The 23875-nt window shown below is 45.0% G+C and overlaps 1 protein-coding gene across 1 annotated transcript; it reads left to right on the plus strand.

The window, feature by feature from the left end:
• Nucleotides 1-236: 236 nt before the first annotated feature.
• Psmd3 (proteasome 26S subunit, non-ATPase 3) lies at nucleotides 237-17042 on the plus strand. The gene is made up of 12 exons (XM_015495770.2): nucleotides 237-675; nucleotides 3739-3929; nucleotides 6458-6595; nucleotides 8254-8390; nucleotides 9504-9694; nucleotides 9827-9930; nucleotides 14116-14230; nucleotides 14332-14451; nucleotides 14537-14640; nucleotides 14912-15067; nucleotides 16364-16414; nucleotides 16582-17042. The coding sequence occupies exons 1-12, from the start codon at nucleotides 456-458 to the stop codon at nucleotides 16657-16659; spliced, it is 1605 nt and encodes a 534-aa protein (XP_015351256.1). The 5' UTR covers nucleotides 237-455; the 3' UTR covers nucleotides 16660-17042.
• Nucleotides 17043-23875: the final 6833 nt, after the last annotated feature.

The raw sequence follows: 23875 nt of genomic DNA on the forward strand, positions 1-23875 counted from the left end.
ATCTCGCTCTACGCTCGGATAGGCCCTACCCACTCCATTCTAGTTGGGGTACTCTTAGAGTCCGTTGTAGTCCAGGTTGGAGTCTGAGGGGACCTCTGGTGGACACCCACAGAAATGCACTCGAGGAGAAGTTAAAATCAACACATTTAAGCACTTCAAAGAAAGCCCCACAAACTCATACAGGCTCCTCCCCGTCCTTCCTCCAAGATCCGCCTTCATCCTGCACTTCGGCTGTTGACTTCTTTCCCCTTAGTTGACTCGGCCATCAACCCACCTGGCCTGGCGTTTCCCAGAAGACCCAGCGCCGGGAAGGGGTTTGCAGCTGCTCCGTCATCGTGCGGCCCAACGCGAGCCCGCGCTTGTGTGCAGGCCCGGCTCGGTTCCTGGTCCCTGGTACCAGGATTCACGCGAGGCCCCAGCCTCGTTCCCCGGACTAGGCCGCGACTCCGAGCGCCATGAAACAGGAGGGCTCGGCGCGGCGCCGTGGCGCGGACAAGGCGAAGCCGCCGCCCGGTGGAGGAGAACAAGAACCACCACAGCCCCCGGCCCCTCAGGATGTGGAGATGAAAGAAGAGGCAGCGACGGGTAGCGGGTCAACCGGGGAGGCCGACGGCAAGACGGTGGCGGCAGCGGCTGAACACTCCCAGCGAGAACTGGACACCGTCACCTTGGAGGGTACGGGAGCCCGGGTCGGGGAAATACCAAATCAAGGGTGACAGCGACCCGAGTGATGCGGATTCTCCCTGGAACACCAGCGCAGCCTCCACCACCCTCGATTCCTTGGGTTCTGTCATTGGGCCTGGGGTCGGGAGTGCCTGCCCCCACTACCCTGACACTCTTCTGACCTACTCCACTTACATCCTATCCAAATGATTCTTGCACCCTCACCATATGACTTACCTCTCTAGAATCCATTGTGCGTGCATGTGTAAACTTGTGTAAAGGGTGCATGAATAATACAGATTACATGTTCCCTTAGTTTAAAGAGTGTACAAAGGGTTTCTGTTGTCCTACCTGCCCTTAGTAAACTTCCCTAACAGCGCCATTTAAACCTATTTTATTGTTTACTTATGTCTATAATTGAAGTGCCCAAACGATCCCCTCTCCTTTCAGATCATTACTCCCTCTTGATATCCTAAGTGTTTAAACACATACACACTTTCAACTTTGTTTAAACTTTTGGCGTTTTTGAGTTCCTAATTATCACTTTGACCTCAACTCCTATATACCAGTACCATTCTGTCCAGTACCCATTTCTTTCCTCCTGGGTGCCATTTCCCATTCTCTTTTTCCTGTAAGCATCAGTTTTGCATTTCCCAGGTAGAACATCCTGTGCACATTTGGAGTGGGTAGAGAGAGACTTCCCATGTGACCCTGATTCTATTTTCTGGCTTCTGGATCAAGTGGGACCAGACTACTTATTTAACTGCATGAGAAACTACTTTAAAGCATTAATATAAGTAAAGCTATGCTCCTTGGTGATGCTTTTGAGGATTTGATAGTGTTGACTGCATCAGCTCCTGCTCTGAAGTTGGGCAACAATATCATAGAAGGTCCTTTTACTAAAACGATAGCTAGTAGCAAAGGTGCCATTCAGCATTACCTGTGGGGTAATAGATACATGTGTTTATTTTTTTCCTTTTTTTTTTTTTTTTTGTAGTTGTAGATGGACAGAATGCCTTTATTTTGTTTGTTTATTTTTATGTGGTGCTGAGGATCAAACCTAGTGCCTCATGCATGCTAGGCAAGCACTCTACCACTGAGCTACAGCCCCAGCCCTACATGTGTTATGAACACTTTCATTTTCTTTTTTTTGGGGGTGGGGTGGGGAGTACCAGGGATTGAACTTGGGGACACTTGACTATTGAGCCACATCCCCAGCCCTTTTTTGTATTTTACTTAGAGACAGGATCTCACTTAGTTGTTAAAGACCTGGCTTTTGCTGAATTGGCTTTGAACTCAAGATCCTCCTGCCTCAGCCTCCCAAGCTGCTGGGATTAGAGTCCTGCACCACTGTGCCTGGCAACACTTTGATTTTCTTGTTTTAAAGCAGTTTTTGTTCATCAATTTTGGGAAATATAAAAAGTCTAAATTAACAGGGGAAAAAAATCCAACCATAGTTATTTTTTTTTTCCTGTGAATTTTTGATCTAGTCTCCCATAATTGAGAGATACAATTTGGGTCAAGATGGAACTAAGTACAAATAATTTCCTACTTTTTTCTTTTTTCATTTAACATCTATAAAGATAACATTCAATTTACTCCAGAAACACATATCAAATACCTAGTATATTGGTTAAGAGTACAAGCTCTGGAATTAGTTTCCTCATTTGTATAGGTGAAAGGGATAGAACCTATTAAATGTTAATATATCAATAATGTGTCCCATATACCCTGTGCTAATTACTGAATATTCAAAGGTGACTAAAAACTGCCACATTGCACATCTGAAATATTTGTAGGGTTTGAAGGTATAGCTAGTGGAAAAGTGCTTGCTTAGCCTGCACAAGGCCTTAAGTTCAATTCCCAGATCCAAAGAAATAAAATAAAAGTATTTTTAGTTTCATTCTTTTATAAATAGCTTTACATTGTTCCTCTTTGTGTCCAGGTGTTTTTGGTTTTGTTTTGGTACCAGGAATTGAACCCAGGAATGCTTAACTCTGAGCCACATCCTCAGCCCTTTTCTATTTTGAGACAGGGTCTTACTAATTTGCTGAGGCTGGCTTTGAACTAAGATCCTCCTGCCTTAGCCTTCCAAGCCACTGGGTATGCATCACCATGCCTTGTGTGCCCAAGTTTTTAAATCTATTCTTATAATTATTTCTTGTGCTGGGTACATGAGCAAGGTCCTGCGTCTGATCCCCAGTATTGGGGGGGAAAAATTTTATTTTTTTAAGTATAGGTTCCCAGAATCTACATGCCCAAGTAAAGTTTTTGATACTGTCTAGAAAAACTGCTGATTTACATTATACTCGCAGAAATATTTTTTTTTAGTTGTATATGAACACAATATCTTTATTTATTTTTATGTGGTGCTGAGGATTGAACCCAGTGCCTCACATGTGCTAGGCAAGCACTCTTCCACTGAGCCACAACCCCAGCCCAGCAGAAATATTTTTTATGCTACAATGTGTTTTCATTTTTTAAATATTGCTAATTTGGTAATATTAACATTTGCAATTATTCAAATACTAGCCAAATATATTTTATGTGACTGTTTGCTAATTGCCTTTCCTCTTCTGGTTTATGACCATTTTTATTTTGAAATTATGGCAGTAGAGTTTCTCTAAACTATTTATACAAGCTTTTATATGAATCTTTGGTTACATTTTCTGGTAATATTTTTTTTTTGTTTACACAATTATTCAAAAGGTTTTTTTGCAAAATCAGGTTCTTCCATTGCACGTATATACATGTGTATTTGTCACATTGTTCACAGTTAGAAAGTTTCCTATTTTGAAATCTAATAAATTTCCTCTTTTTTTTTTTTTTTTTTTTGCTTTTTTTCTGTTTTTTTTTTCTTTCTTCTCATTCTGTCATCCTCTGCCCGTCTATATTTTTCCTTGTCTCTTGGTTATGTCTGAAAAAGAGTGTATAAATCTATAAATATTGCTTAACCATATTAGGGCAAAAGAAGTGATTGCATATTCTGCCCTAGAAGCTCCCTAGAACTGCTTGCCCAGAGTGGTGATAGAATAAGAGGAGGTAGAAATAACGTCTTTTTCTTCTCTTTTACAGACATCAAAGAGCATGTGAAACAGCTGGAAAAGGCTGTTTCAGGCAAGGAACCAAGATTTGTCCTGCGGGCCCTGAGGATGCTACCTTCCACATCACGCCGCCTCAACCACTATGTTCTGTATAAAGCTGTGCATGGCTTCTTCACCTCTAATAATACCACTCGAGACTTCTTACTATCCTTCCTAGAAGAGGTGAGTGGGTCAGTTGAGCTTAAAAGGTGTGGACTTGGCCTCAGACCTCCAGGATAGAATTGAAGACCTCTCTTACAACCTTTTGTGGCATCAGGAGTCAAACCAGAGCAGCATATTTAACACTTACTTGCCCAATAGCAAGGGATCTATCCTTCTCTTGTATGGTGTCATTCTTCTAAATCAGGGAATCCCTGATTTAGAAAGAAAAAAACAAAAACAAAGCAAAAAAAAAAAAAATCAGTATTCAAAAAGAGTTGAGGTATAGCTCAGTGGTAGAGGGCCACTGTGTAAAGGGTGCATGAATAATACAGATTACATGTTCCCTTAGTTTAAAGAGTGTACAAAGGGTTTCTGTTGTCCTACCTGCCCTTAGTAAACTTCCCTAACAGTTAAACTCATATTTGAATTGAAATCCAAACTATTTAGTACCTATGGGACTTGGACTGTGACTTAATCTCCCTGTACCTTATCTTCTTCGTTTGTTAGATGTGATGAATAGATTAGAGGTAGGGTGGAGCTAGTACAGAAAGCTCTTAAAACAGAGCCTGGCATATCATGGATGCTGATGAGGTCTGTGTAATGGGTGGCTGTGTTCTCCATGGCAGGAGAGACCTCTCCTTTGTAGTTATGGAATTCCCTCTTCATTCATGGTACAGTCCAGATCTTAGCCTTCCCAAACCTCTCAGACTTTCCAGCCACTGGCATCTCCCTAAAATCCTATGCACTCAATAGTCTATAGATGTGAAAATCCCTGGAGGCAGAACAATGAAGAGTTTATTATCTGGGAAAGGAGGAAAGCACACCCTCCCCAACCCCATTTTAGATGGTTTTAACCTTCACATCTCTAAAGTCACCACATGTGATTAATTTTGGGGCTGACTTAACACATTATGTCTTCCAGTGTCAGTGACTAGATCAAAAATGTCAGTGACTAGATCAAAAATAAGTATTACATATATATGTCAACTTTATTTCCTTTGTTCCCTCTCCAAAAAAACCCACAACTTTTTCTTAGTCTCATTTTGCCTCTTTTTCCCTCCTTGCCATACTGGGGATTGAACCCAGGGGCCCTCTACCACTGAGCTATACCCCAACTCTTTTTGAATACTGATTTTTTTTTTTTGCTTTGTTTTTGTTTTTTTCTTTCTCCTCTTTCTAGTATCCTTTATCCGTCTGTATTTTTCCTTATCTCATGGTTATGTCTGAAAATGAGTGTATTGATTCTATAAATTTTGCTTAACTATATTAGGGCAAAAGAAGTGATTGTATATGCTGCCCTTTAATAAGAGGCTCCCTAGAACTGCTTGCCCAGCCCTTTTTATTTTTTTGAGACAGTCTCCCTAAGTTGCCCAGGTTGGCTTTGATCTTGCATTCTCCTGCCTCAGCTTCCTGAGTTTGGGATTACAGGCGTGTTTTATTGTTCTCCGCTTATGTCATTATTCTTGAGTTCATCTTTAGAATTATATCACTCATTAAGCCCTGTCTGGTAGGATTTACAATGGTTCCAGGTGTAGTGTTTTATTTATTTATTTATTTTGAATTTTTTAATATTTATTTTTTAGTTTTCGGTGAACACAACATCTTTATTTTATTTTTATGTGGTGCTGAGGATCAAACCCAGCACCCCGTGCATGCCAGGCGAGCGCGCTACTGCTTGAGCCACATCCCCAGCCCCTGTAGTGTTTTAATCTCTACTTAGATTAGAGTCTCTTTGAGGATTCCTCACATTGTTTTTTTTTTAAAGAGAGAGAGAATTTTTTAATATTTATTTTTCGGTGGACACAACATCTTTTATTTTATGTGGTGCTGAGGATCGAACCTAGCGCCCCGTGCATGACAGGTGAGTGCGCTACCACTTGAACCACATCCCCAGCCCCTCACATTGTTCTATATGGTCCCATTGTATTCAGAAAAGAAGCCTATGATACTTCTCTTCCCCTTTTATTTTTTAAAAAAACGGAAGGCTTTTTTTTTTTTTTAGTTGTAGATGGACACAATACCTTTATGTTATTTGGTTTTAATCTTTATGTGGTGCCAGGGATCAAACCCAGTGCCTGACATATGCTAGGCAAGCGCTTTACCACTGAGCCACAACCCCAGCCCCTTCTACCTCTTTTTTGTATTTATCATATAGCCAGTCTCCTTGACTCCCTCAGGAAAAACTGTCTTTGTTTTTTTCCTGGTACTGGGAATTGAACGGGGGCACTCGACCACATCCTTAGCCCTATTTTGTATTTTATTTAGAGACAGGGTCTCACTGAGTTGCTTAGCACCTTGCCATTGCTGAGGCTGGCTTTGAACTCTCAATCCTCCTGCCTCAGCCTCCCGAGCTGGGATTACAGGTGTGTGCCACCATACCCAGTGGAAAAACTGTCTATTTTATTTTATTTTTAATCTCTAATGCGTAGCAAAATTTTGGAACATAAAAGGTATTCAGGAAACATGTTGAAACACATTGTGGGTGCTCAATAAATTCTCAGTTGATTGATCTGATTGAGCTCTTCCATGGTAACTTTCTCCTCTCCCAGCCCATGGACACAGAAGCTGATTTACAGTTCCGGCCCCGCACAGGAAAAGCTGCATCAGCCCCTCTCCTGCCTGAAGTGGAAGCCTATCTCCAGCTCCTCATGGTCATCTTCCTGATGAACAGCAAACGCTACAAAGAGGTATCCAGGACGCTGGGAGAATGTAGTGAACCCAAGCAGTATGAGGGGTTTGTGGGGAAGATTGTCCCAGGTGAAGAAATGGAGATAATCACTGTTTTGTTTTGTTTTCCCCTTAAGAACCATCCTGCACACTCTTTTCCAAGTGGGTATGTGTTTGACCTCAAAACCAGGGAGATCCCTGTTCTACTACTTTCTGGGCACCATGGGAAAGGGCTGGCCATGGTCATTCTATCCCTGTCTTTGGTTTGATACCAGTATAATGGATTCTTTTGGGGAGAGTAGGAGGCTTGAAGACAAAGACCTGGGTTCCAATCCTAACTGTATCTTAGGCAAATTTAATTTCTCCTAGCTATATGTAAAAATGGGAATAACTGTGCACTTTACAAAATTGTCACTAGTATTGCTTTATATAGTATTGTCACTAGTATTGCTTTATATAGTATTGCTTAGAGGCTGGGGATGTAGCTCAGTTGGTAGAGTGCTTGCCTAGCGTGCACAAGTCCTTGGATTCAATCTCCAGCACCACCAAAAAAAAAACTTGTTTAAAAAGTTTTTAAACACTTCTGCACGAAGTAAACTTTCATTGTATTTTAATAAATGTGAACTATTTTTATGGGACTAAAGAACTCCATTTTGGATACAGGTTAAGCATCCTTAATCCAGATGCTTCAAAATCTGAAATTTATGGTGCTATAAAAGGAAAATACCACCCCTGACCTTATATGACAGGTCTTAGTCAACAGACGTGCACAAAAAGTACTGTATAAAATACCCTAGGTGTGTAAGATGCCTATGAAACATGAGTAAATTCCATGTTTAGATTTGGGTTCCATCCCCAAGGTATCTCATTATGTATATGCAAATATTCCAAAATCTAAAAGAATTCTAAATCCAAGATACTTCTGGTCCCAAGCATTACTAGTAAAGAACATTCAATCTGTACCACACTTCTACCACCACCACCCCAGCTAGGGCCAGCTTCCTCCTCAGTCATAGCCACTGTCACAGAAGGCTGCTTAAGAAATGACAGGTGTTACTCTTCAACTCCTTATTTTGTTTATTTCTTTCCTCATCCCTGTTTTGTTTGTTTGTTATTGAGATCAAATTCACCCCTTTGATGTGTACAGCTCAGTGGTTTTTATTATATTCACAAGGTTGCACAGTGGTCAACACTAGTTCCAGGACACTTTTTTCACCCCAGAAACACCATACCTGTTAGCAGGTATTCCCCATCCTCCCCTCACCCCAGTCCCCAGTAACCACTAATCTGCTTTCTGTATCTATAGAAAATTTGCCTACTCTGAATCACAATATATACAAAGAAGCCTTTGCATCTGGCTTCTTTCACTTAGCATAAGGTTTTATAGATTTATCCATACCTAGTGTGCGTCAATCGGTTCTTCGTTCCTTTATACGACTTAATAATATTCCATTATATGAATATACCACATTTTGTTGATCCATTCTTCAGTCACCAAGGAACATTGGGTTGTTTCCGCTTTTGTTATTATGAATAGTATGGTTATGAACATTTCTGTACAGGCTGTTCTGTGGACATGCTTCGAGTTCTCTAAGAGAGGAATCAACTGGCTCATATGGTAGCTCCATGTTTAACCTTTTGAAGAACTGCCACTTGGTTCTTTTGGCTTCTTCCTCAGGCACAGAAAATCTCTGATGACCTCATGCAGAAGATAAGTACTCAGAACCGCCGGGCCTTGGACCTTGTAGCTGCAAAGTGTTACTATTATCATGCCAGGGTCTATGAGTTCCTGGACAAGCTGGATGTGGTACGCAGGTACAGATGGCCAGGTCTCCCTTGGCAGCCCTTCATCATCATTATGGAACTATGGGCATGCAGAGAGCAATGAGCTGGTGGGTATAAAGTACCCAGCAGGTAGTGGGAACAACAGTTTATATGCCCTGAGTATGGAGGGGTGATCTTGGACAAAGGAATGGAGATAACCACTGGACTGTTAAGAACTGTCTTCCCACGGGGTGTGATGGCATGTGCCTGTAGTCCCAGCGACTCAAGAGGCTGAGGTAAAAGGATCGAAAGTTTAATGTTAGCCTCAGCAACTTAGTGAGACCCTGTCTCAAAAAATAAAAAGGGCTGTGGTTGTACCTCAGTGATAAACACCCCTGAGTTCAATTCTGAATACCAAAAAGGTGGGGAAGGAACGAACTATCCTCTGGCTCTTTTTTTTCACCCCCACATCAAGGGAGGACTGAGAAGTAGGTTAGGAATGAAAGGAAAAACTGGAAAATATTTTCCCCTTCTACTCAAAACCTACAGTGGCTCCCCATTTTTCTCAAAGAGAAACCAAAATCCTCCCATTAGCTCATAAGGCTGACATGTCCTATCCCTTACCACCTCCTTGACTTCACCTCTTTCTGCTCTGCCCAGCACACTCGGTACCCTCAACCCCATTAGCCTCCTGCTCTTCCTTGAGCAGGCCAGGCATAGTCTTCTTCAGCCTTTGCACTGGCTCTCCCCTCTGCCAAGAAGGCTTTCCTCCCTGCCTTCTTCAAGCCTCCACTTAATTGTAACCTTCCCAGTGAGTCCCGCAGTGATCAAGCTATTTGAAATCACAGTTACATCCTTGCTTCCTGCAGTCCCCATTGCACTTACTCTGATTTCTTCTCAGCCCATACCACTACCACCACCATCTATCATGCTACATAGTGCCATGAGCATTGTCTCTCCATGAGGTTCCCTAAGAGCAGGGTTTTATTCTTTTTGTGCAGCTAGCATGGCACTTCACACAGCTGCCAGTCTAGAGTTGAATATTCAGTGAGTACCCAGAAAAGCAGTTTGTATCACATTTTTAGGAATCAAGAGAGAATGCAGAGTCAAAGACAGTTCAGAGAGTTGTGGCTTGAGGCCTTTGACATCCTTTCTTTCTTGAAGCTTCTTGCATGCCCGACTCCGGACAGCCACCCTCCGGCATGATGCAGATGGGCAGGCCACCCTGCTGAACCTCCTGCTGCGGAATTACCTACACTACAGCTTGTATGACCAGGCTGAAAAGCTGGTGTCCAAGTCCGTATTTCCTGAGCAGGCCAACAACAATGAGTGGGCCAGGTACCTCTACTATACAGGTGAGTAGAGGGGCCTGATGACAAATCAGAAGAGGTCTCAGGCTTACTTAATGCAAACTTTCTAAGGGTTGGTCCGTGTGCTCTCTGGTGATGGCACCACTCTCCTGACCATTCTTCTTTCCTCCACTCCAGGACGAATCAAAGCCATTCAGCTGGAGTACTCAGAGGCCCGGAGAACGATGACCAATGCCCTTCGCAAGGCCCCTCAGCACACAGCTGTCGGCTTTAAACAGACAGTAAGTAGCAGTTGCCATCATTCCTTCACCTCTAACTCATCTGATACCACTTCAATTTGCTTTGATGTCCAGGGTGCCAGGAAAGACTTCCTTAATCTTTGTCATCATCTGGTCCCTCAGCGCACATCTGAGATCAGTGCTGTCTGTGGCCAGGGAACCCAGAAATTTCCTTGAAGCTGATGGGCCAGGTGGAGACTTAAGAGCTGTGGGTCACCAAGGAAGTTTTGAGCTTTGACTTTGGTATTAGGCATTGTGATGGACAGGAAATGGCATTCTTAAGGATAACATTTTGAAGAAATAAAGAATGTTGATTCAGGCTTGCAGGCCTGAATAAGGTCTCAGAAAGCAGTAGCTCGGATTTGGACTTTGTTTTCCCCTACTGAAGACCTCTGCTTCTGCCTTCTGCCAGGACATATACCACACCCTCAGTGCCCGACAGAGAACAGGGTGGATATGTTTAATGATTGGGTCAGTAAGAGATCAAAAAGTTTAAATTTGAACTGATTTTTGGAAGATGGATAGAATTTTCATAGAAAGAAATGATTTTCCAGACACATTGGCATGTGAGTAAATGATTAGATTACTTAAAACCTAAGTCACACTAAAGTGTCTTTTAAGAAACCGGGTGCATGCCTGTAATCCCAGCAGCTTGTGAAACTATGGCAGGAGGATTGCAGGTTTGAGCCAGCCTTAGCAACTCACTGAAACCCTGTGTTAAAATAAAAAATAAGGGGCTGGGGATATGGCTCAAGCAGTAGCGCGCTCACTTGGCATGCGTGCGGCCCGGGTTCAATCCTCCAGCACCACATACAAACAAAGATGTTGTGTCCGCCGAAAACTAAAAAATAAAATATTAAAAAAATTAAAAATAAAATGTAGCGCAGTGGTAGAGTACTTGCTTAGCATGCTTAAGACCCTGGGTTCCATCCCTAGTACTGAAAACAAACAACAACAACAACAAAATACAAATAAGGAACACACAGAATGTCTGGTGCCAGAGGAAAGGCTTTTGGGGGCAAAGCAATATTTTCAAACTAGACATAAGGTTTCCATTTGTCCTGTGGTGGAGCCAAGTGGCAGGAAGGAGCAGAGAGCTAGAGTGAGATCTTTGGCCAGTGTGAAAAAGCCTGGGAAGATGAAAGGGGATGTCTGTATAATTGTGCGAGAGCCTGCCTCCCTCTGCCCTTCCCTTTACCCCGAGACCCTAGTTTACTGCATGGGAGGCACCTGGGGTTCATAATGAAGGCAGGCATTTCTAATAGGCTCTCAGATGATGCCAGTGCTGCTGGTACATGGACCACACTATGAGTAGGTGGGTGGCTCTCTGGCTCATGTCCTTCAGGGATAGAGGAAGGCCATTTAGCATCTGTTAACACAACTGCCTTCTCTCAAAACCTGATGTCTCTCCTTACCTCTCCTCCCACCCCCAAAAACACCCAAATTTATTATCTTAGCTGAGCATGGTGACACATACCTGTAATCCCAGCTACTTGGAAGGCTGAGGCAAAAGTATCACAAGTTTGAGGCCAGCCTCAGCAACTTTTGAGGCCCTAAGCACCTTTGTGAGATCCTGTCTTAAATAAAAAAGATAAATAGATAAAAAACTGGAAATGTAGCTCAGTGGTGTAGGCAGGGCTAATGTTCCTCTGTGGAGGCTCTAGGGAAGAATGTGTTTTTTTTCTTTTCAGCTTCACCTCTGCTTTCTTCTTGGACTCTGCCTCCCTTTCTGCCTCCTTTTCCACTTTTAAAGACTTGCCTTGGGTTCTCCCAGTGACTTAATCCACCTGGGCTAGTAAAATAAAGGACCATAATCTGTGGATGGTGCATAAAAAAAATAGATAGAAATTCATTTCTCCCAGTTCTGGACTCTAACAGTCTTGAGATCACAGAACCAGCACAGTTGGGTTCTGGTGCGACTCTTTTCCAAGTTGTACACTTCTCGCCTCTCACTGTGTCCTTGCTTGATAAAATACCCTTACTTCACTCATTCTTTCCCTCCTGTTTTTACATAAAGGTAGCTTCTCAACTGTATTCTTGATCCTGTTCCTTCCTGTCTTCCAAAGCCTTGGCCTGACACCTGTTCGCTTAAAGTCTACCCAGGAAAGAAGTTCTGCTGCTTTCCCCTCAGGCAATCACACCCGCACTGTCCTGGCCCCTCACTGGCAGTCCACTGGCCAAGCACCTCATCAGTCATTTCCCTCTGCTTCTTTTTACTTCCCCAGTCCCCATCAGAACACCTTGAAAGCTTACCTGCTCATAGTAACATCCACATTCTCTCCTCCAGTAATCTTGCACGTTCAGAACTTTAACCCTCGCCTCTGTTAATTTTCATTCAAGTCCATTACTAACCATGTGAGTTTGCTTGGGCTGCCACAAGGCACCACAGCTTTGGTAGCTTAAACAGAATTTAATTTTGTCCTAATTATAGAGACCAGAAGTGCAAGATCAGGCTGTCAGCACAGTTGCCTTCTTCTGAGGCCTTCTCCTTTGTTTGTGGATAGCCATCTTCTTCCCATATTCTCACATGATCTTCCTTCAATGGGTTTCTGTGCCCTGTTCCCTTAAAAGGATGCGAGTCATACTGGGTTACAGCTTATCTGTGTGACCTCATTTTACCTTAATTATCCTTTTCTCCAAATACGGTCACATTTTGAAGTCCTGGGGGTAGTCTTCAGCATCTAATTTTGAGGAAGGATATAAATCAACCCAAAACATTAATTCTGACTCCTCTTGTGAACACCAGACCTGGAACTATAACCCCCTCATCACTGTAGACACTCCCCGATTTTTCAAACTCAGCCTGTCCCTAACATATTCCTTTTTGCCCTTATAGCCTTTCCTTCTACTCTGCAAGAAGGAACCTCGGGGTCATCTCTGACCTCCCCTTCCTTTTCCCCCTTACTGAGTTGACTGCTGAGTTGGCTCACGTCTTCAGTATTTGCCTGCACTTTCATGTTGCCAGCCCTCTTCTTTGAGCCACTGATCCTCCCCCTAGCATTCTGGACCATTGGGACTGGTCATGTTCTTCCCCTCTCTAGCAACCCAGCTCCCATGCAGTTGCTAACTAAGCAGAGCTTAGGCCTGCCTTTCCTTTGCCCAGGAAGCCTCCCTTGCTCTCCATCATCCACCCAGTGGAAGGTCGTAATACTTTCGTGAGGCAGACAGGCCAGGTGCTATTATTCTTATGTTCTTTTGAGGGATGAGGAAGCTAAGGACCTAGTGTATCAGCACTTCCTGGCTCGCACAATTAAAAATTGGACCTCACATGTCCAGGTACACATTCTGAACTGTTCAGCCTCACATTCAAGGTGGCACATTTCTCCTGAGGGCTCCTAGGCACTTTTCCTGCCTCTTTAATCTTTTCTCTTGGCTCAAATGTGCTCCCTCCTTTTTCTCTCTGTCAGAATCCTTAAGGCGCTCATTAAATTCTATCATTTCCATGGATTTCCCCTCTCATAGGGATTATGCCAAGCAACAGGCAATCTCATGGGTAGATGTGGGGGGTGAAGAATCTTTGCCTAGCTGTGAACATAATCACATACTACCATTTTCACCCTCACCTCTCCTGTGACATTAGCTGTCTGTGTCCCTGTGCCTCCTGCTTGGTTGGCAATCCCCTCCACCATAGTTTCCCTTCCACGGTGCTAACCCTATAATGGGCGCCATTCAGAAACACCTCACAATCCTATGGAGGCGGAAAGGCCCCATTTTCTGGCCAGCCTTCTGTGTCTGTCCCTTGCTCCCTCACTGAGGTCTGCCAGGCCCTCCTGTGCTTCTGCCTCTAGCTAGATAAGTAGCTCTACACATTGTCCCCCTCCTCTCCTCCAGTAACAGTCCACCCGTCAGCCTCTCCAGAAGATACAGTCTTCCCCAGGCCTCCTATCCTGTCTGTCCTCTGTCTGCTTCAGAGTGTTGCCTTTGCAGAGCAGTGTGTGCTCTGATTGCCCAGATAAAACTAAGCTGAGGGCTCTGTGTGGCCCAAGGGTCAGCTGTTCTCAGTACCTGGCTGCAAAGATGTAGCTTTGATTCTCTGCCCAGCATGGGTCCTCCGGGATTTTCCCCTCCCTGGGAGCCTCATCTCAAGGCTGCCCCCTAGTATGTCTGACTGATTGAAGCCCCATTTCATTTTCTTCTTCCATGGTGGGACTCCCTGCCCATTGTGCTCCCATGTCATGCCCTGTCTAGGTGCACAAGCTTCTGATTGTGGTGGAACTGTTGCTAGGGGAGATCCCGGACCGGCTGCAGTTCCGTCAGCCCTCCCTCAAGCGCTCACTCATGCCCTACTTCCTTCTCACCCAAGGTAAGGCCAGTCCCCTCCCAGAGCCTGCCAGAGCCCTTCTTTGGCCTCTCTGATGCATGTGCCCATTTGCATTATCTAACCCATGCCTGTTCCCCCTGCAGCTGTCAGGACAGGAAATCTAGCAAAGTTCAACCAGGTTCTGGATCAGTTTGGGGAGAAGTTTCAAGCAGATGGGACCTACACCCTAATCATCCGACTTCGACACAATGTGATTAAGACAGGTATGGGTCCAGGTCTCTGGCAGGGTTTCTCCAAGGGACAGTGTCCACACCAACCCTGCTCACCCCAATGCACCTTCCTCCCCAGGTGTGCGCATGATCAGCCTCTCCTACTCCCGAATCTCCCTGGCCGACATCGCCCAGAAACTGCAGCTGGATAGCCCAGAAGACGCAGAGTTTATTGTTGCCAAGGTGGGGCTGGGTCGGGAGCTGTGCTATCCCAGGTTCTCACCTTCCTGCCTGTTTCAGGGCCAAAGTGGGAGGAGAGTGGCCAGAAGGGAATAGGTAAAGCAGTGGCACAGTCTCTTCAGGAGTGCCAATCATTTGCAGAGAAGCCAGGAAGTTACCAGAAAGAGTGTGGGTGTGACTTTGTGAGAGTGTAAGGATGACCAGGCAACAGGATGGGACAAGAGGTTCTCAGATAGGCATTCTGGTAACCTTTCCTTCTTTGGGGGGTTTGCAGGCCATCCGGGATGGTGTCATTGAGGCCAGCATCAACCACGAGAAGGGCTATGTCCAGTCTAAGGAGATGACTGATATCTACTCCACCCGGGAACCCCAGTTGGCCTTCCACCAGCGCATCTCCTTCTGCCTGGACATCCACAACATGTCTGTCAAGGTGCGAACCCTTGGCTGAGGCCCAATCGCCACCTACTTCTGAAGCCACTGAAGTGGGCAGACAGGCGCAGTGGGGAAAGGACTCTACCAAGGTTCCATAACCACTTGCCTACGGGACTCTGCTGCCTTCTGTTGCTCCTTAGGAATGTGATTGCTTGCGGGGCACCAGACAGCGAAGCTGGCTGCAGGGCTCTAGGTCCGTGTTCTTTGAGCAGGTTAGGTACTGCCTGCCTGCCTGCTTGTTTGTTGAGTAAATGACATCACCATGTGAATTCAGGCACGTGACCAAATCTAAACCATATAAAATGTAGGGCTGGGTTCCACAGGGGTGATAAGCCCTTGTCCTCTGTCAGGTATTGAGTGTGATGCTATTATTTTGTGTCTACCATTGTTCTTTTCTCCAGTCTTCTCCCAGGAAACCAGGGATATTACTGCCTTGCTTAAAATCTGCCAAAGCCACAGTCAGTGGGACATGCAAGATCCTTTGTGATCTGATCCCTTCTCACCTCCCCTTCTACCACTCCTTCCACCCCCAACTTGTGCTACCCCTTAGGCCAGGCTTTTTCACATGTGAGCCCTCCACCTAGAAGGCCTAGTCCCTTTCCCATAACCAGTGCCTCCTTCCTCCCTCTTCATCTCTCTACCAAAGAGCAGGTCAGCAATCCTTCCCTCCAGATCCTTCCAATCTCCCGTTTTAAGCATTTACCACCTGGTATTATAATAATTTATTTCTGTGCTGGGCACTACCACACCTACTTGTAATCCCAGAAACTTGAGAGGCTGAGGCAGGAGAATGCCAAGTTCAAGGTTAGCCTGGGTACCTTAGTGAAACCCTGTATCAAAAATGTTTTAAGCCTGGCACAGGGGTGCACACCTGTAATCCCAGTGGCCCAGGAGGCTGAGGCAGGAGGATCAAGAGTTCAAAGCCAGCCTCAGCAAAAGTGAGGAGCTAAGCAACTCAGTGAGACCCTATCTCTAAATAAAATACAAAATAGGGCTGGGAGTGTGGCTCAGTGGTCATGTGCCCCTGAGTTTGATCCCTGGTGCCTAAAAAAAGAAAATGTTTTAAAAAGGGCCAGGGATGCAGCTCAGTTGTAGAGCATCCCTGGGTTCAGTTCCCAGTACTGCAGAAAATAAAAATAATTCATTGTTGCACCCAGCTCCCCAGTCAGCTAAAGTAGAGATGGTCCCTGGTGTTCAGATCTTGTTATGGTAACCTTGGAGGGGTGTGTTAAGTGACCACCTCCCCTGTGGTTCCTCCCCTGCCTTCATCCTGCTCTTCTTCCTGCTCTACTAGGCCATGCGGTTTCCTCCCAAATCATACAACAAGGACTTGGAGTCTGCAGAGGTGAGCTTCCTTCTTTTTTGACCAGACCGAAAGGCTGACTCTCCACTCAGAAAGGGGGGAGGGAAGTGTGTGGAGAGCCAGGAGCTGCTCTGAGCTTGGGCAGTCCCTGGCCTTGGGTGAAGCACCTAGGGAAAGAGCCCAACCAGCCCTCACCCATCTCTCCCCAGGAGCGGCGTGAGCGAGAGCAGCAGGACTTGGAGTTTGCCAAAGAGATGGCAGAAGATGATGATGACAGTTTCCCTTGAGAGGGGGACAGGGTGGGGGGGTGAGTGGGGACTGGCTCTTTATATTTCCCCCTAAGGGGTCCCCTGCCCAGGGATCTGGCCCTTTTTTCCTATACACAGCTCACAGGCTGCATGCGTGCAGGGGGTGAGGGGTGCTGGGAGCCGGCCACCCCTACCTCACCCCAGGCCCCTCTCCAGTGGTGACTTAGCACACAGTGGGGAGGAGGGCAGGCAAGCAGCCTCCCCAGGGCAGGGTCCTGGCTAGTGGTGTGGGCAGCCGGAGGGGAGGGACAGCCCCGTGCTCTTTTCTAGGCAGTTAGGCCTAGAGTTGGAACATGTGTTGGGTTGTTCGTTTTTTTGAAACTTCAATTGTGATTTTTAAAACAATAAAAAGTTCTCCAAAACTCCTTGTACATCCCATCAGTAACTGTGCTTTGCTCTTGCTGCAGTATTGATCAGCCTAGATTTTTTTTTTTTTTTTTTTTTTTTAGGGCTAAGAGTCTTTGCCCTAGATCTGAGGACCAGTGTGTCTATAGAGAGGGGAGCAGAGGAGGGTGAAGAGGCTGAGCTGGGGTCAGTAAGAAGGGCTCGGGTTTACTTTTACCTGACTCAAATACAGGGCAAATCACAAAATCTCTTCGGTTGCCCTTCCTTTCCTACATTTATCAAAAGAATCAGATTCAGTGGCCTCCTGGTTTTTCAATGTCAGAAACCTAGGCCTCAAGAGGCTCAATAAAGGGCAAGTGTCTGACGCTCCACTAGGGGGCACAGGGGAGCAGAGTATGGTCAGGTTGCAACAGGCCAACTTTGGCCCTATGGAGTATGGGTGAGCTGCTCCCTGAGCATAGTTGGGGGTTAGCAGGGGCTACGGGGCTGTCTCCAGGTAATTCCAGATGCAAATAGTGAGGAAAACGTCTGCCTGTGACCAAGTCTCCCAGCCACTCCTGACCGAGCTCCCTATAACAACAGGACAATGGAATTATTCCTATTCACTGGCTGGCACCTGGGACATTGCTGTGCATGTCCTTTTGTTCCTGCCATGCTCTTGGAAAACTGTGGACTTCTGCCTCCACCCTCACTGCCTGCCTCACCACCTGGCTGAATTCTGCAGGCCCTCCAGGCTGCCTGCCTCCAGGGGCATCCATGCCTCAGCTTAGGAGCCACTCAAATGCTTTTGTTAGGAGGAGGCTGCTGGGGAAGCCATGTCTTCTGCCTGTTGGTGAGCTCTTCTAGAGCTGGGCTCTGGCCTCCTGGCCTCGGGTGCTCATGCACCATGCAAAGTGCACCAGCTACAGATTGATTCAACGTGTGTTTTGACCCAACCTTGCTTTTGTTCCCAATTCCTGCCCTGGTCACAGTGATCTGGCATGGCCACATCCCTTAAGCTAATGCCACCTCGATGTCACAAAGTTGGCTGTGTTGAAACGGCACCACCTCCTGTTTCCCAAACTCACTCTGCAATGAGTCCTCTTCTTGCCTTGAATATAACCCTTGCAGCTTGTTTTAAAATGGTACTGGGACTGGCAGCTCTTTTTAAAACTGATGTGTTGTATTTTCCCTTCCTTTTCTTCCTCTCCCCCCCTCCCTAACCATGAGAGTAACAAGATTAACCTTCCCGGCTAGGTTGAGTTATCTGGTCTGCTCACCTTAGTAGGAATGAAGGAATCCAGACTTTGGGGTTGGCACTTGCAGATCTAAAAAATGCCAATCTCTCAAGGCTATAAATGAATTATGACCCCCCACAGGGCACACCTGGAGTTTTCCTCTCTTTAAAAGATATCTTCCATCTGGGCATGGTGGTGCATGCCTGTAATTGCAATGACTCAGGAGGCTGAGGCAGGAGGATCACAAGTTTGAGGCTAACCTCAGCAATTTAGTGAGACCCTAACTCAAAAAATTGAAAGAAAAGAACTGGGATGTAACTTGGGGGGGGAAGTACCCCCTGGGTTCAATCTCCAGTACCGGGGGGGAAAAAAAAAGGAAAAGGTTTCTAGCAAAGAATCCCACTGAACTACCTTCTTCCTTTTCTCCAAACCTTGTCCTCATTATTGGAGCAGCATCAGGGACAAGGACTAAGCTTATGTATCAACTCCTGAGTCTGTGGAAGATGATTTTATCCTAGTGTCCAAATTCTTAATGTTTGTTGTTTGTGGTGCCGGGGATGGAGCCAGGGCATTGTGCGTGGTTGGCAGGTGCTCCTTGCTGCACAGTTTCTCTTGCCTGCCACTAGTTGTAAGGATTCCCATCCTTTCCCTATTTTATCCTCTGATTTTGCTGACCAAGGGTGAGGCGGGCCATGGATGCAGAGCACCATCTGTGTCCTTTAATGACTCTGGGGCAGTTCCTGCATGTCAGATGTATAGGGGGCGGAGCACGGAGGTGGCCCCAACCTGAAGCCCACTGCACCGCAGGCTGCATGCACTGCCTCCTCCCGGCCTGAGGGGGTCTGTTATCTGGTTGGTCTGTCTGGTTCTGGATCTCATCCTCCTGGCCTTTGACCTCTTTACCTGACCTCCAAACTTGGCTTTCTGAGCCTGTGGTTAGGAGGCTAGTACACACAGGAAGGAGCAGGAGCCTCAGCTCTCTCTAGTCCGCTTGAGGTTTCTAGTTACAGGCAGTGTTCTTGCCAGCAATGCCACCTCTATGAGGTTACGAATCTTGAAAGTCAGTGCTGACCCAACTCAGGCCCTCTCTTGGTTGGAATTGGTGAATTTGTCACGTCACTCTCTTAGGGGGAATTGGGTTTATTTGCCATGATTTCCTGGTTCTTGCCCTCTTCAAGCCTATGGACCCTTTTTCCTTCTACTCGCTGAAAGTTTCTTGTAATTCCTGCCCACTGGCTTGGATTTTACTTCCTGGAGAAGCTTAGTGTCCCTTTCATGTTTGGAGCGTTCATAATATTCTGTATTTCCTGGTTTTGTTCTTTAGTTTGAAAATTAGATAGGACAAAAAAAATAGCCATATACTTTCTACCCAAGTTTAATCAATGTTAACATTTCATTCTTGTGTGAAATGCTAATCAACAAAGAAATAAAACAGGTTTATTTGTTTTTGTTTATTTTTTGGTACTGGGGATTTAACCCAGGGATGATCTACCACTGAAGTATACTCTTAGCCCTTTTTATTTTTAATTTTGAAATAGTCTTGCTAAATTGCTTAGGATCTTGCTAAATTGCTGAGGCTGGCCTCAAACTTGTAATCCTCCTGCCTCAGCCTCCTGAGCTGCTGGGATTAATAGGTGTGTGCCACAGCACCAAGCTACAGGTAATTTGGAAGTTCATCTTGCTCCTGCCGCAGAGGCAGCCACTCCCATTAATACAGCGGGTAGCTTTCCAGTATATCCTTTTATATTTTTACTACAAAATATCATTAAATTTTAATGGGAGGCTGAGGCAGGAGGATTGTGAGTTCAAAGCCAGCCTCAGCAAAAGTAAGGCACTAAATTTTCCATAAGTGGTGCATCACATGATGTAACTCGCTCAGTTCTCACTGGATATTGTTCTGATTCCTGGTTATGTGTGTGCTCAGACCATACAGCCTTGCCCCTTCCCTGTGGAGCTTTCATTCTGTGGAAGAGGGAGGCTTATATGATGTTTTTTAGCCATTTCCCTGCTAAGATGCATTTAAAACATGTTTCCAAACAACACTGCAAAGAACTCTGTATATGTCCCCTTGTACATATTTACTATGTATAGTCGTTCCTCTATATCAGGGGGATTATTGTTTATGGGACCCCCATGGGCACAAAATCAGAGGATACTCAAATCTTTTGTATAAAATGGTGTAATATTGCTGGGCACAGTGGTGCATGCCTATGATCCCACAGCTTGGGAGGCTGAGGCAGGAGGATCGTGAGTTCAAAGCCAGCCTCAGCAAAAGTAAGGCACTAAACAACTCAGACTCTGTAAATAAAGTAAATACAAAATAGGGCTGGGGATGAGGCTCAGTGGTCGAGTGCCCCTGAGTTTAATCCCCAGTACCACAAGAAAAAAAGGCATAGTATTTTCATAAGACCTCCACACATCCTTCTGTATACTTGAAATCATCTTTAAATGCCTTATAATACCCAGTAATATATAAATGTTATATAAATTGTTGTTATACTGTATTGTTTGGGGAAAAAATAGTTTGTCCAGTTCAGTACTGACACAATTTATTTTTTCTGAATATTTTTAATCTGAGGTAGGTTAAATCTACAGATGCAAAGACCAGGAAGCTGAGAGAACTGTACATAGTTAGCAAATTTAAAGGATCATAGAGCAAATTCATAGCCTTTTGGCCATATGTTCTCTATTACAATTCATCAATTTTGCTTTTCTAACACAAAAGCAATATAAACAATATGTAAATGAATTACTTTGGGGATTTGAATTTCAAATGATTTTTGTGTGTTATTTTTGTTCCCCCAACCAGTTAAAAATCTACAGGCCATTCCTAACTTAGGATGTACAGGCCTCATCAGCCCAGAGGTTGAGTCTACCTCTCCTGCTCTAGACAGGCCTGAGAGGTACAACTGCTGGCTCACAGGACATGCCCATTTCCACCTTGACTAGATGCCATGAAGGTGCCCTCCAAGGAGGTTTTACAATTATACTCCCCCCAGCAACAAATGAGTGTACCCCAGAACCTTATAAAGATGCTGAACCCAGCACCAGATGACAACAAAGTGTGAGAGGAAGTTGCCAGGAGTTCTGACCATTAAAAAATACCTGGGAAGCCAGGTGCAGTAGCACACATCTCTAATCCCAGCTACTCAGGAGGCTGAGGCAAGAGGATAGCAAGTTTGAGGCCAGCCTGGGCAACTTAGTGAGAGCCTGACTCAAAATTTTAAAAATTAAAAAAGGGAGGGTGGCTGGGGATTGTAGCTCAGTGGTAATATGTTCCCCTGGGTTCCATCCCCAGCACCTCACATACAAAAAAAGAGAGAAAAGAAAAAGAAAGAAAAGGGGAATATCTGAGAGTGGGAGGGGCATAGCTCAGTGCTCAGTGGTAGCACACTCACCTAGCATGCACAAGACCCTCAGTTCCACCCTTAGCACCACACACACAACACAAAGAACTGCCCGGGAGAGGATGGAAGGATATTGGAAGGATGGACAGTAGGGGTTTCTAGAGACAGATCACTTTAGCCTCTAAGCTTCTAATCTATCTAGTCCCTATGTGTTGTGGCTGGTGATAACAAGTCCTTATGCTCTGGTTATTATCCTCCCCTGGGTAGGACCAAAGTCTGGATTGAGCCATTACCCAAAATGTATGCTATCTGGTTGGGAAGACAGCATAATGAGGAAAGAGCAGGGCTTGGGGAAGAGCACATACTACAAACCAACCCTGGCTCTTCCACAGACGACCTTGGTCAAGGACCTTCACGTCCCCTCTCCCTTTCTCATCTGTAACATGCCAATTGGCTGACAAAATGAAATGACAAAAGCACAATGAAAGGTGCCTACACGTAAGAGGTGCCCAGAAGGGCTGTGGCTGTGGCTCAGTGGTAGAGTACTTGCTAGCACGAGTGAGGCACTGGGTTCAATTCTTAGCACCACATATAAATAAAATAAAGGTTCACTGACAACTAAAAAAAATTCAAAAAAAAAAAAGAGATGCCCAGAAGTGCTGGCCAACATTTTTAAGAATGCTGCCCTGGCCAGGTGTGTTGGCACATGTGTATGATTCCAGCAACTCTTGGAGCTGAGCAGGAGGATCGCAAGTTTGAGGCCAGCCTCAGCAACTTAGTGAGGCCCTAAGCAACCTAATGAGACCCATCTCGAAATAAATATAAAAATGGCTAGGGGCCTGGGGATGTGGCTCAAGCAGTAGCGCGCTTGCCTGGCATGCGCGGGGCACTGGGTTCTATCCTCAGCACCACATAAAAATAAAATAAAGATGTGTGTCCACCGAAAACTAAAAAATAAATATTAAATAACTCTCTCTCTCTCTCTCCCCTCTCTCTCTCTCTCTCTCTCCTCTCTCTCTCTCTAAAAAAAAAAAAAAAAAAAGTACCACAAACGTACAGCTTAAATTNGAGGAGGAGGAGGAGGAGGAGGAGGAGGAGGAAGAAGAAGAAGAAGAAGAAGAAGAAGAAGAAGAAGAAGAAGAAGAAGAAGAAGAAGAAGAAGAAAGAAGGGGAAGGAGAAGGAGAAGGAGAAGAAGAAGAAGAAGAAGAAGAAGAAGAAGAAGAAGAAGAAGAAAGATGTCAACAACGTTTTGAAAGCTGGAATGCAGATATACTAGGAATAAATAACTTCACAGAAGCCAGGCATGGAATCCAAGAGACTCAGAGGCTGAGGCAGGAAGGTCACAAGTTCGAAACCAGCCTTAGCCAATGTAGCAAGACCCTATTTCAAAACAAAAAAATTAAAATGACTGGGGATGTAGCTCAGTAATAAAATGTCCTGGGTTCAATTCTCAGTTCCAAAAGGAAGAAGAAAAAACATTTAGAAAAGGCTCAGAAATTAGAGGTGCCTGATACTTCTGGAAAAGAGGATGTAGGAGGGTATAATACAGGACTGAGGTTTTTGGCTCAGTGGTAGACTGGAAGTCTACTTAAAAACAACAACAACAACATATTCCTCTATCTTCTTCCATGCTACCACTTAGAAGATTGAGAAAATTGAACAAGAGGGCCTCTGAACCAAGGGACCTGTCACAGATAAGACAGGAATGCCACAATGAAAATAGGGAGATCAAGTAAAATATCTAACTACTCAAATAGCAAGTCCTCTTCTCCCTCCCCAACTCTCTTCTCCTATGTGGCTCCAGAATCAGCAGTTGTCAGACACACTCAAACACCAGCCACGGGCCTATACTCTATAGGCAAGAATATTCTGACCAGCCTGCCAGTTTACCCTACGGGTGTGATGAGCCCAGGGCCACATAGTTTGAGCTTTTTGGTGTCTCATTCTTAAAAATAAACAGAGAAGGGCGGGAGTTGTGGCTCAGAGGAGAGCACTCGCCTAGCATGCATGAGGCACTGGGTTTGATCCTCAGCACCACATAAATGTAAAATATATTGTGTGGGCTGGGGCTGTAGCTGAGTAGCAGAGCACTTGGCCTATCATTCGTGAGGCACTGGGTTCAATCCTCAGCACCACATACAAATAAATAAAGTAAAGGTACTCTGTTATCTACAACTACAAAAAAAAATTTAAATAAAGAAAATATATTGTATCCACCTATAACTAAAACATAAATATTTTGAAAAAATAAACAGAGAGCCAAAAATTATCAGATATTTGAAGAA

The sequence above is a fragment of the Marmota marmota genome, unplaced genomic scaffold, assembly GCF_001458135.2.
Source record: "Marmota marmota marmota unplaced genomic scaffold, marMar, whole genome shotgun sequence".
In the NCBI taxonomy this organism is placed as follows: domain Eukaryota; kingdom Metazoa; phylum Chordata; class Mammalia; order Rodentia; family Sciuridae; genus Marmota; species Marmota marmota.